This window comes from Schistocerca piceifrons, chromosome 7 (assembly GCF_021461385.2).
Source record: "Schistocerca piceifrons isolate TAMUIC-IGC-003096 chromosome 7, iqSchPice1.1, whole genome shotgun sequence".
NCBI classification, from domain to species: Eukaryota; Metazoa; Arthropoda; class Insecta; order Orthoptera; family Acrididae; genus Schistocerca; species Schistocerca piceifrons.
In genome coordinates, this window is record NC_060144.1 from 561,330,043 (window position 1) to 561,344,544 (window position 14,502).

A 14,502-nucleotide genomic window follows, 5' to 3' on the forward strand; every position below is an offset into this window, starting at 1 on the left:
GTTTGGGGTTAAATGTAATCATCTGGTGGTGATATACAACTATTGTGTTACATGGTTGTCACCGCTGTATAATCCCTTACATGTTGTGTGATGTAGAAACTGGAAATGTGGACACGATTCATAATTTTTCCACATTATTTTTGTCATCCTGTTGACATGGAACATAAAACATCTTGAAGGCTAAATGAATACCTTTTGATGCTGCTGGAGAGGTATCTGGCCCTGGGAGTTTCCTGGTGCTGGGGAAGATGTCTGTGGTTGCAGGATGATTATGGTCTTGGTGCCAGTACCCTGCTGCTGTGCTGTCTGTGCCACCAGCACAGTCTGTCCTTGACCTTGAACCAAAGCTGTCTGGGGCACAACATATGCCTGGCCTGCCTGAAGGTACTGTCCCCCAACACCACTCACGCTACCTGGGCTCAGAATCAGCTGACTACCACCTGCTTGCTGCAGTACCACCTGTATCAATGTTTGCTTGTTAGCTATGTTACAGTATCATGTGTAAAATATAGTTACATTTGGAACTGTTAAAATTCTTCTCTTTCTACATAGTAAAGTTAGCTCCATAGCTATTCAATGTCACTAGCTAAGATGCAAAACTTCAACTAATTTTTACAAAATTTCATGCAATTCCCACACAGAACACAGTTTTGATTAAAACAGATATGGATCATTGGGATAGCTGAACCAATTTGTTGTAAAATCACAACTGTACCAAATCATGTCAACTGCCATAAAACTGTTAGCAATAAAGAATTTGGCAAGGTTTCATAGAATACATTAGTAAATAATACAAAGTTACATCTCAGATGGACACTTCAAAATGATTGTTAAGTAACATGATTCAGGGGCTGTAATAAGCAAATAAATAGAAACAATAATGGACTCATCTGCAGAATTCTACGAATGAATGACATTAATAATAAAATTGATAATCACTGTTAAATCACATAGCTATCAGATAATTACCAAACCACTTATCATGAGGTATGATGTTTTTAATAAACTTTTCTGTTCACAGTTTCTTCCCCCTCCAAATACTAGAAATAAACCATTGTCACAGAGAAAGAGTTTCACTCTGTTGTCAAGTTTAGTATCATTAGCAGAAAAAGGAAGGGAGGGCTGGAAAGGAGGTGTAATGGAAGGATGGGGACTAGAGCCAGTCCTCAAAACAAGGAATTGGCACAGAAACAAAGAGACAACAGATGACGGATCAATACAAATAATAATAAGACAATCAAGAGGAAAAACCAACTAACTAATGTTTATGTGCGGTCTGATATACTGCCGAAGTCCTGCCTCCAGATGAATTAATGATCGCACACTTTTACTTGGCCCCTTAGCAGACGATGCTGGGAGTGGGACCTTCTGATTGGCTTGTAGCAACTAGGCTGTGAGACAAGCTCCACCACCTCCTCCCAGAACTGTCAGCTTATAGCTCGTAAAAGAAATGAATGTGTAATGGGTTAATGGACCACAGAAGTGGCAAAAAAGTTGATGGCCTTGTCCCTTATTTCTTTATATAACTTTAAAAATCACAACACACAGCACTACACACTGATAAATCTATATTCACAATGGTTACTTATTGTCACAACTCAGGTTGGCAACAAGCGTAAACAGATGACTTCTAACGATCAGAGTGCGAGCCAAGTAAATGTGCATGACCAGTACAATCTGGCACTATTGCTGCTAGAGAATGCCGCATTAGTAAGATAATCACTCTAATATTGCATCAGAAACAAATGTAAAAGAGTATCACTGTCAAGAGAGCTGCAGGAATGCTAACTCTGCTACAGAATACCTCTTCGGTTCCTTAAATAGGATGGAACTAAATTCTGGGCTTTGTGGAGACTCTGGTTAACAAATCCCCCAGAGAATAATAAAATAATAATTAGCTAAGAACATGGCGCTCCTGTTAGTAGGACCTGCTGAATTCATAGGGACAGGATAATGTAGCAAATTCGTGCGTATTTTTGTCAAATCCTCAATTATTTTTTTTAATGATTTGATGCAGAAATATAAAAGGGTGGCATGTTACATGACTGAACATAAACAAAGACTCAGTTCTTTGAAACTGATCAATTTAAAAAAGTGCTGATTGAGAACTTTTCAACTGGGATGTTTGCTTTTGCAAAAAGTTCACTGGAATGTTTGCTTTTGTAATAACTTCACTGGAATGATTGCTTTTGCAATAACTTCAACACTGTTTTCTTCCAAAATGGTCTTCGTTTTCTTTGTCTGGTTGCATTTCAGCTTTCAGAAATGACTGTTCTGTTGAAAAGCAGCTGCATTTTCCCACTAGTGAAATGACTGCATCTCCGATTTAAGATGTTTCTGTAAATTATTTGTCTTTTGTAATCCAATTCGATGATTACAAAATCTGTACACTGTTAATTTCAATCTTATATGGACATTCACAGTCGTGCAACCCATGACTTACAATGCTACAAATAGAGCTGACATAACACTTAACGTACCAATTGAACCCAATGCACATTAAGTCTATTTTAAGGTTAAGGGAAGAATTTTGATACAGTTAAAAAAGTTACAAGTTTTAATTTCCAATTGCTATAGTGCAGAGTGGGGGCACTGCAAGCTATAGTGGCAGATAGTCACAAGCGTAAACAAACTAGAATTATGAGGGAAGAAGGCTGGTGCAGGGAAACAAACCCCACTTCCCCTTTACAGCGCAGCTGCCTACAGCAGAAATGACACATTGCCACAGGGACCACTGATCTCTTCTGGCCTTGTAACGGTCATAATCGAAATCCATGATGGGCCAGGATCAGCGCTTCACTTATTTCAAAATAAGAAAAGAAAACAATGCATAACATAAAGCTTTCACAGACGGTTACCACACAATTGCTTCTCGAGGTTAGTGGAGTATTGTTAATGACTTAGTTCAGGCCTGACCTCTAGCGGTACTTGATGCAACCACAGTTCAAAACATTCACCACATTATTTGCCACGTTAAAAGTGTCCTCATTGTACCATCTTTTGACCTTCAGCAAATGAACAAACATACACAGTTCTTTGTTATAAAATGCTAGGTCCTATGGCTGAATACTAGGCTGCATTACGCGGCACGTACCATTCGATCACCCACAATTGGCATGGCACCAGATCAATGACGTTGATACACCATTGCGTTCGTAAACCTCTTCTTTTGCAAACACACTCCTATGCAGATTATTTTTCAAAACCGAGTTTTTCCAGATGATGTAAAATACCAGTAACTGACAATTGGTTTACATTTTTTTTGTTTATATGCAGAAAATAAAGCTATTTCAAACTATCTCTGACAAAATAGTTCATCTGCATACAATTTGCTATGAAGTAGTATCTATTAAGTAAGTCCATGTATTCGCATTTGAGGCAGTATTCGAATCTATTCCACATTTATCGCAAAATGCAAATTTTTTAGGTCCCTATGAATTCATATGCTGCCTGAACTGTAAGAGAAATGTTGGTCAAATCTATGGTAATGGAGTTAATGCAAATTACTCGTTTTACACAATTACGTTTCTTTTCATGGAGGAAAGAGCCAAAAATACAGTTCTGTGAGATTTAATGAGAAAATCTTCAATTCAACAGTTTTGTCAAAACATTGTCACTCAAGAAGAAATTACGCACCTGTGTACGAGTGCCAGGAGTTCCAGTAGCTTGTGGCTTTCCACCTGCTATGGTGACATTGCCTGAACCAGTTGCAATTAGCACTTGCTGCTGTGCTGCCAACAGATTTCCTGCCTGGGAGACAATGACGTGACGTGGTGCAACAATTACCTGCTGTGACTGCCCGCCTGGGCCATGAACTGTTGCAGTCTCAAAAACCTGAAAAATAAAATGTGTTGTCATTGTCACTGTTCTCTTTAATAGCATTGACAATTTTCAATAAATCCATTTTGGCTCTTATGTAAAAAAATTAACTAATTAAAAAAGAGAGTTTCGGGAAGCTCAGGAATACAGATATACAAGTCACTTAGGAATAATATAAATAGGAATTTCAGGGAAGCTAAGGCAAATTGCTGCACAAATAATATCAAGAAATCAAAGAAGAAATGATTGTCAGGACGACTGAATCAGCATGCAGGAAAGTCCAAACAACCTTTGGTGAAATTAAAAGCAAGGTCAGTAACATTAACATTGCAATGGGAATTCCATTGTTACATGCAGAGGAAAGAGTGGACAGGTGGAAAGAGTACACTGAAGGCCACGTGAGGGGAAGGAGTTGTCTGATGATGTTTTAGGTGAAAAAAAAGAAAAAGAAAAACATGAGTCGACAGGGAAGACAGGTGATCCAGTATTAGAATCAAAGTTTAAATGAGCTTTGAATGACTTGAGATGAAATAAGGTAAATAGGATAGAAATTCCGTCGAATTTCTTAAACCATTGGGGGAATTGGCACCACAACAACTATTCTCATTGATGTGTCGAATGTATAAGACTGATGATATACCATCAGGCTTTCAGGAACGCATCAGTCAGACAGCAAGGGTCAGGGTGTAAAAATTATCACACAATCAGCTTAACTGATCAAGTGTCACGTTGCGGACAAGAATTATACACAGAAAAATAGAAAAGCATACTGCGAAACTGTTAGATGATGATTAGTTTGGCTTTAGGAAAGGTAAAGGCACCAGACAGGCAGTTCTGACACTGTGGCTGATAATGGAAGCAAGACTGAAGAAAAATGAAGACACATTCATAGGATCTGTCGACCTGGTAAAGTGTTCAACAATGTAAAATGGTACAAGATGACGGTAAAAAAAAGGGGGGTGGGGGTAAGTTATAGGGAAAGACAAGTAATATACAATATGTAAAAGAACAAAGGGAACAATAAGACAAAGACCAATAATGAACTACACAGATTAAAAAGGATGTAAGACAGGGATGTAGCGTCTTGTCCCAACTGTTTACTCTATACATCAAAGCAGCAATGATGGAAATAAAAGAAAGGTTCAAGAGTGAGATTAAAATTCAAGGTGAAATGATATCAACAATAAGATCTCCTAATGACATTACTGTCCTTGGACAGGTGCAGGATCTGTTGAATGGAATGAAGAGTCTAATGAGTAAAGAATGTGGACTGAGAGTAAATCAAAGAAAGTCAGAAGTAACAAGAAGCAGTATAAATCAGGACAGAGAGAAACTTAAGATCACAATTGGGAATTGAGAAGTAGACATAGTTAAGGAATTCCAACTAGGCAGCAAAATAACCCATGATGGACAGAGCAAGGAGGATATGAAAACTAGACTAGCACTGGCCAAAAGGGCATTACTGACAATGAGAAGTCTATAAGTATCAAATGTAGGCCTTAATAAGAGGAAAAAATTTCTCATTATGTACATTTGGAGCACAGCATTCTATGGTAGGGACTCACAGACTATGGGAAAATTGGAGCAGAAGAGAATCAAAGCATATGAGATGTGGTGCTACAGAAGAATGTTTTAGGTGGACTGGTAGGGTAAGGAATGAGGAGGCCCTCCCCAGAATAGGAAAGGAATATATGAAAACACTGACAAGGAGAAGGGGCAGGATGATAGGACATCTGTTAAGGCATCACGGAATAACTGCCATGGTACTAGAAGGAGCTGTAGAGGCTAAAAAGTGTAGAGGAAGATACAGATCAGAATATATCCAGCAAAAAATTGAGGACATAGGTTGGCACAGCAAAGGAATTCATGGTGGGCTGCATCAAATGAGTCAGAAGACTAGTGACTCAAAGAAATTAAGTGTAAGATAACCTTGTCATATGTAAACATGTCGACACTCTGAGGGATGATTTCATGACTCCTCGAATACGGATTGTAGTATATTAGAAGAAGGCATTGTGCAAGTTCCTGAGAGTTTATCTGGTGTGCCAAATACTAGTGTCGTAAAAGTTCAGCAGAGTAGGGTAGAAGTGTCAGCTCCAATATCATGTGAAACTGTGGAGTCTGAAGTGAGTGTGTGAGTGTGAGTGTGTGTGTCAGATGAAGTTGTTGTATTCTCTGTGAAGTAAATAAACGCATGGATAGCTGCAGGGGTGATTCAGGTGCAGTAGTATCTACCCGATTGGGTAATAATGGGTGTTGATTAGAGGTTATGGAGCCTGGGCCAGATGTACAGGGAAGTACAAGTGTCACCAATTTCTGTGTTGTTAAGACCAGAATTGCAGATGGTGAGCTTATTGTAAATACTAAGGGAAATGCCCAGCAGTTTATTAATAATGTTGTTTGTGTCGCAACTGTTGGGAGTAATGAAATGGTGCAGATTCATTTGTTTCCGAAGGACACAGATATGTCACTACCTGAGGTGGCACCACCTCCACACAAGCAAGAGGCAAGAAAAGAATAAGGAAATGTGCTTGTAACTTTAATGCTCAGGCTATCAGGACTGAATTTGTAGAGGAATATGCGCCTACAGACTGGAATATTACAGTAGTGCAAGCACTAGGTCTCAGCCCTGTGGAGTTGCAGACAGTGCTGGTGCCGACACAGACAGAAAACTGTTTACAAGCAGCTGCAGTTCATTTTCCATGACAGGTATAATGTAAGTGAAAGATTTGAGGCAAACCTGAGGGTAAGTTTTATGCCCAAACATCATGCAAAATTTGACCTTTGGCGACATACGGTGGAACTTAGGGACAATATTCCAGCTACAAGAAACTGTCGACAATGAAGAGCATTCGCAAGGTTTATATATCTTAAGGGAAAAATCAGGTAAACTGTCAACAAACACACTTTGGCTTAATTCGTACCAATTATGCACCAGGAAATTACTTTGGGTGAGCAAGGGTACCAGAAAGATGTATGGTGTAAAGAATTCAATATATGATTAGGACTACACAGGGGCAAATAGGGGAACTACCTGTCGGCATATTGTGAGTGGTAGAATTGTTAACAATTCACGTGCAAGGAGAGTGTCAGGAATAACGTTTTCCAAGGAAAAGAAGGGCAACTGATGCCACGTACAAGATGGATCATTGGATAAAGGAAAAGAGAAGCCAAGCATAAGAGATCAATGAGGTCCAACTATGTACTGTCAAAGATTATTTGTTAAGGATGGTTCACCAAGAGAGAAAGTGTTCCCCAGTGTCATTTTTAGTTTGTAGATGTAAAATGAAGAGTTAAAGAATTGTAACATATAATAGCAATAAGGAAATGGAATAGGTTTTATTGTTTTTAAGATTTTTGCAGATTCTTTACTTGCCCTGATGTGACCACGGGCATGACTCCCTTAAGAATTTGTTGTCTGATGGCAAACGGCACACTGGAGGAGTGACGACATGCTAGCAGCAAGTTATGTTGTGTAGTTCTACGAGGAGTTTATTGCGCAAACTTGCTGTTAATTAGCTGTTACGTAGTTGTGAAAAAAGTGGGAACTAAAGACACTAACCTGCTAGTTGTTGTGGAGATTTGAGAGAGGTTACCAAACAGATGCAGATGAAAAGCCAGTGGGCTGAACTGTGGATTACATTCATTGCCACTAAACCCTGTGGTTCAAGCTGACTAGTACAGAAGGAGGGACTGTATACATTGTACACTATTGTTCATATTTGTTGAGTCTTTGCAGATTTATCAAAGACAGAGACCGAGTCCACCGAAAGAAGGAGGTATTGTAGAGTCGCCACTATTTTTTTGCACAACCGATTACAGCAGTACTGCCATACCTGATGCAAACAAGCTACTGACACTACACCAAGATCCAAACCACCACTGCATAAGATACAGCAACACCACCAGCTAGTTTCTACATTGGCAGGCACGCCCCATTGCTCACAGCACCAATGATGCAGCAGAGAGGTGGACTGACCACAGCAACGATGGGGTAGTTGCTACATCTAATGGCTGCTGCTTGGTTTCACTGTACTTGGTTAGAAGTGGTACATTGGCACAAAAAATTAGCACCAAAGCAGTATAAATATCCATCATTTCTAGCCACAGTATTGACAGTATCTACTACGATGGGAGATCCACACTGGGTGACAGGATTCCACTCTTTTGCAGGATGCCACCAAGTGACTCAGGTTCCACCACTGACAAGACGACTATTGGGATTCAGTCCAGTCCATGGCGACTTGGTGCATTCCAGGTAGTGGGCCACGTTGGGATCGTTTCAGCCTCAGCTGGACTCCTACCTTAAGGGGCAGCAGTTCACATCCAGGGCCGTGTAAACGTCCAACCATCTGCACTTGTTCAGCCGAACTGTTGCTGCACACCACAACTCCCAGGGGCGGCTTCAGTGCTAGAGCCCGTCTTCTGCTACTAGAACGTCAGGATTCCACATCTACAGACACACCCTGCCCTTAACTGGAGAGAAACACTGGGTCTGTCCACATGCCACTGCACACATCATGTGTCAGCACACCTACTCTGCACTAACATTAAGGCAGCTGCTGGCTAATTGCCACCTCAGCATCCACCAGTCTTAATGCCATTAACACAGCTCAGGGAGGCGTAACCACTGCAGGCTGACACTACAAGTGTTTTAACTTGAAACTGAATAAAACGTTTGGCTACTGACACTGTACATGCTACCAACAGCCAACACCCTGACAACGACCCACTACTGCATCCTAACTCAGAAGAAGTGGCCAACTACCCCAGTCCACTAGAATAAATTGTGTGCGTGCACATGCACTCTCCAAATCTGTAAAAATGTTATCCATGCCAGTTTGTTATTTGTGCGTTAATTATCAATATGATGTAGTGTATTTAAATTTACTGAAAACCACGTTAACAAAGAATAATTAATAACTGAAAATTTTGCTACAGCGTGTAATAGTAGATTTCAACTGAGCTAATCCGTAGCTTTGGAAATATGGACTCATTCTATTAGAAAGCTACGACTCCAGCCTTGACTGCAACAAGTTTTAATTTTTTGTAATCTAATCAACTTAGAAGATAATTGGTACTCAACTCATACAAATTACTGTTGTCTTTAGGCCATTACACTTGTTTAATTTCCAGGTTTGAATTGTAATTTTGTTGTCCTAAATTTTCTGGACTGAATTACATCTATCATCAAATAATTAAGTCACTAAATAAAATAAAATTTGAATAATTTATAATATTTCAAATATGCTAACTGTAGTCATAAATAGACAATTCCCAGCTGAGACACACATAATGGTTCTGTAATCCTTTGTTACTACCTAACTATTTACTCTGTAAATCAAATTATTGCCTGAACATACAGCTCATCCACACTAGTACATTTCAACCAAGTCTTTACGGCCCACCCCAGCTAAAATGAATCAATTCGCAGCTAACCATTCCCATGTTAACATCTGCGTATTGAGTGCGCAGCTTGAGAGCACACAAGCAACATCTATGGCATCAAAAACCAAGTAAACGTGGTGATGCCTAAAAAGTATTCAGTTAACATTTTCTATGAGAATTCATGCTCATTCAGTTTGCATTATGCAATGAAATGTATGAAAGTCCATCATCATAGTTGGAACAATTGATATTATCACATCATTTCTCTTGTAATAACATGTACTCATGAAATATTCACATGAACTTCTTTGGTTGCGGCAAGTATAAACTGTGCTTACAATACTGTACTTCATAAGCATTTCTGTTATGCACCGCACTAAGTGTTTTAGTGACTTCAATAATGAACTGTGTTCAACTGTCTGTAAACTGTTGATTATGAGACGAGTTTCATGATAAGAGTAACCACTGAAACTGTCACTGGACGGGTGGTCTACCATGGTTCTCCAGATATATGAATAAAAGTGTTAGTGAATTGGTGATTGTCCAACAGGTCAATCTAATGTTAATGTTAATAATTGTGTGATCTAATGAAACTAAAAGATAATAGTGTTGCAGCCACTGTTGTATAATATAGTACAATAACTAAAAAGTTTTCTGTTTAGAGCCAACAAAATAGTGTGCCACCGAGACAAGCAAGAAGATGAGGGTCCGGTCAGGTTACTATAGTTACAAATACAACAACCAAATGGCAGCCTGGTCACTGCTTTGATAGTGCCCACTAAGCCAACATACATCAATGTGCTTAATGTGTCCTACTAAACTGTCTAATGTAATAATGTCTGACACTATCAATTATAATAAATGAAATAGACTGATGTGAATTCATTGTGGACAAAATGAGAGCAAGGAAAGGTTCAATTATGTCAAGATATTGTAGAAAAACTGATTAATAAACAGAATGATCTTACATAAACTGATACTGGAAATATTAACTGTCTGAGACAAAAGTAAAATTGACTATGAAACATAAGAGTTGTTATAAAATAATTACTTATTCATACAACCGCTTTCAAAGTCAAAACAAATATCACTTTAAAAAATATAAATATACCTGAATAGCACACAGGTAATTAAAGGTTGCTCTCATCTATCTGACCAACTAAAGTGTTAGAACAGGGAACAAGAAACAATCATTATGATTCTTCCTAAACTGAGAAGGAGGCGGTATAATATCTTTTTCCAAGTTACTGAGCGGTTCACTGTACCACCAAGTGGTTCACTGCACCAATAGAAAAATTTTCATCCTGAGCTGCATTTCCTACCAAGAAAGGTTCACTTATCTTTTGCATGAGATTAAACATAAAACTAACGAACTACATATCTGAGGATGACACAAGTAAGCAAACTATGTGTAATTATACAACATTATAAGATTGTAAGATGGGTGGCTGGTTGGCTCATCAGCACCCTATCTCAAAATCGTAGCATTGTTGTACGAGCAGCCACTCTTGTTAAAATACAGGGCGTTTCAAAAAGAAAGAGCAGATTTCAAACATTTATTTCTCAAAAACTACAAATGATAGAAACACAATTCCAACGGTCCTTCACTCAATATGAGTACCAAATGTTACACAACAAATATCAAAACTGTACCTCAATATGAGCACCATTTGTTACACGACAAATATCAAACCGGTATCTCATTTCTTGCCACACACGACGCAACTGGTCTTTAGTTACCGAATTCACGGCCGCAACAATTCGATGTCGTACCTCTTGAAGAGTAGCGGGCATAGGTGGGACATAAACACAGTCCTTTATGTACCCCCACAAATAAAAATCGCAGGGAGTAAGGTCTGGTGACCTGGGAGGCCACAGACGATGACATTGATCTTGTGCTCCTGCTCTTCCAATCCACCGTCCTGGAATGGTGTTATTTAGGTACCGTCGTACAGGTTCAGAGAAGTGTGGTGGGGCGCCATCTTGCATGAAGATGAAGTGATTTGAATCTTCCTGAAGTTGAGGAAATAGCCAGTTTTCTAACATGTCCAGGTAAATGGTTCCTGTGATAGTTTTCTCCATGAAAAAGAAAGGTCCATAAACTTTGTTTACCGAAATTGCACAAAAGACGTTAACCTTTGGTGAGTCTCTTTCATGTTGAATAACGTCCCTCGGAGTTTCACTCGCCCAAATTCGTACGTTATGCCGATTAACTTTACCAGAAATGTGAAACGTTGATTCATCTGAAAAAATTAATCGTTCGGCAAAATTGTCCTCTTCCATGTCCTGTAGAATTGCAGTTGAAAATTCGAACCTTTTGTTGTGGTCGTCAGGACGCAATGCTTGCAATAACTGCAGTTTGTACGGCTTCATGTGCAGACGGTTACTCAGAACGCGCCATACCGTTGTTTTAGACATGTTTAGTTCGTGACTTGCCCGTGCCGTGGATTTTCTAGGGCTCCTTTCGTAAGCTGCACGGACACGCTCGACATTTTCATCCGATGTGCGTGGACGACCCGTGCTTTTTCGCTTGCAGATGCAACCATCTTCTACGAATCTGTGATGCCACTCATAAATTTGCTTATGACGAGGCGGCTGTTTGTTGAATTGACGGCGGAATGCACGTTGCACACCAACAATGGACTCTAACTTTGCAAATTGCAGCACACAAAATGATCGTTCCTGTGGTGTCGTCGCCATTTTCCTACAAACAAACGCCAGCGCCACTGCGGATTTGCATGGAACTTCTGCGCGGACCATTGAAAAACTTTGAACCTTTCTCTGACAAGAAACGTTTGAATTGTGTTTCTACCATTTGTAGTTTTTGAGAAATAAATGTTTGAAATCTGCTCTTTCTTTTTGAAACGCCCTGTATAAAGGTGTAAGATCAAGGTGACAAAAGTCATGGGATTGAAATACACACGTATACAGAAGGGGGTAGTAATGCATATACAAGGTATAAAAGGGCAGAGCATTGGCAGAGCTGTCATTTGTACTCAGGTGATTCACATGAAGAAGTTTCTGACATGAGTATGGTCACACAATGGGAATTAACAGACTTCAAGCGTGGAATTGTAGCTGAAGCTACACTTCAAGAGTGTGACGAGAATATATATCAAGTTTCAGGCGTTAACTTTCACTATTGACAACGCAGTGGCCGACAGCCTTCACTGAATGGCCGAGAGCAGCTGCGTTTGCTTAGAGTTGTCAATGCTAACAGGCAAGCAACACAGCATGAAATAGCCTCAGAAATTGATGTGGGATGTATGACAAGTGTATATGTTAGGACAACGTGGCAAAATTTGGCATTAATGGGCTGTGGCAGCAGACGACGACATTAGCTGCAGCACCTCTCCTAGACTCGTGACCATATAGGTTGGACCCTGGATGACTGGAAAACTGTGGCCTGGTCAAATGAGTCCTGATTACAGTTGGTAAGAGCTAATGGTAGGGTTTGTGTGTGGTGCAGACCCCACAAAGACATGGACACATGTTGTCAACAAGGCACTATGCCATGCAAGCTGGTGGTGGCTCTGTACTGGCGTGGAATGCGTTTACGTGGTATGGACTGGGTCCTCTGATCCAAATGAACTGATCACTGACTGGAAATGGTTACGTTTGGGTACCTGCGAGACCATTTGCAGCCATTCATGAACTTCATGTTCCTGAACAATGATGGAATTCTTATCGATGACAATGTGCCATACCACCGGATCACAACTGTTCGTGATTGGTTTAAAGAACATTCTGGACAATTCGTGGGAATGACTTGGCCAGGAAGTTCACCCAACACAAATCCCATCGAACATTTATGGAACACTATCAAGCACAAAATCCTACACCAGCAACACTTTCACAATTATGGACGGCTACAGAGGCAGCATGGCTCAATATTTCTCCGGGGGAGCTCCCACGACTTCTGGAGTACATGATGAGTCGAGCTGCTGGACTATGCCTGGCAAAAGGAAGTCTGACATGATATGAAGATTATCCCAAGACATTTGTCACCTCGATGTATAGCTACAGACAAATGTAGCAAGCAGTATATACAATAATTTTAAGTCTTCTACAAGACACACCTGTCTTAGGCCAAGCTGTATGCTTCCTGCTGTTTGCTGCTGCTGCTGTTGCTGGTGGTGTTGCTGCTGTGGTGTCGGAGTTGCAGCCTGTTGAGGCACAGGAACCACTTCCAACTCTGGTTGGTCCAGTTCTCCCTCTAGAGCTGATGCGGCCAGTGCTGCATACAGATTTGCTGCTGACGAACTTGGAACTCCAGTGTCTGCAGATGCAGGTGATGGAGAGGGTGCTGGAGAAGGTGACGCATTACCATTAACCTCCAGGTGCGGGCGCTTCGTTTCTACTTCCACACTGGTGAGACCTGCCTCATCTGCTGGCCTGAAATAGAAAATTGTGAAATGAGGGCAGTGAAACAGAAAGAACAAGTTTGTTGCTGGTTCCCAACAATACTCAATGGAGAAAATGTACTACAAACTTCATTTAAGAAAAGTACTATTACTTCCAACTTTTTGAGATGCACATAACTGTGCATCATTCTACATTAATTTGACAAATCGCTCATCAGTCTCTGACATCTAAGTACAAACTCATTAACTGAGAAGGCATCACTTATACTGCCCGACATGTTTAACATACTGCCCATGCGCAGCACGGCAATTTTCTAATGTGAGGGAGTGCTCTGGCAACATCTTAACTGAGAGTTGCAACATATAAATAAAGTACAAATAAAGAGATAATCCATCATGGAATGCACTGTATTTACATGACTATAAAATGACCCTCTATTTTCAGATGCTCTTTGAGAAATGTTTATTTAATTTTACATACTCTGACTAATCAAAATTACTAACTGTTTTATTTACATGAAGTATTTGACATTATCCATAAAGTATTTGACATTATACCTATTCTAAACTGATGCCATTTATTGATTGTAGCTTATTTGCTGCTGGGAGGCATTTCTTGAAGTTACCAAGCAAAAAGGAAGTAAGGAAAGTCACTAACAGAACAAGTGAAGCAGCACACCTTCAAACACGCTTGTTAATAATCAAGATGGTGCAGTGTAATGCAATGTAGCCCCTAATAAAACTTCTCCAAAAACAAATTCATTATAAGAGCACCCAAGGAAGTACATAAGCAGCTCATTCACACCTCAGTTTTTGAGTAGTCTGAGACATTTTTAATTAAATTACCCTCCAGACCCCATGTCTATCACACGTTTACTTCTGGGATTCAGCAAATGTAACATTTAGAGAAGTTAATGTTTAGAAAAACCCT

At 39.9% G+C, this 14,502-nt stretch overlaps 1 protein-coding gene across 1 annotated transcript in view; it reads right to left on the bottom strand.

Moving 5' to 3' along the window:
• The window catches only part of LOC124709080 (AT-rich interactive domain-containing protein 2), a 336,130-nt gene that overhangs the window by 59,888 nt on the left and 261,740 nt on the right, over window positions 1-14,502 (bottom strand). The window contains exons 18-20 of the mRNA XM_047240727.1: window positions 13,287-13,602; window positions 3,637-3,834; window positions 193-459 (exon numbers count right to left, since the gene is read on the bottom strand). Coding sequence (XP_047096683.1) covers window positions 193-459; window positions 3,637-3,834; window positions 13,287-13,602 — 781 coding nt within the window. The remainder of the gene's footprint in view (window positions 1-192; window positions 460-3,636; window positions 3,835-13,286; window positions 13,603-14,502) is intronic.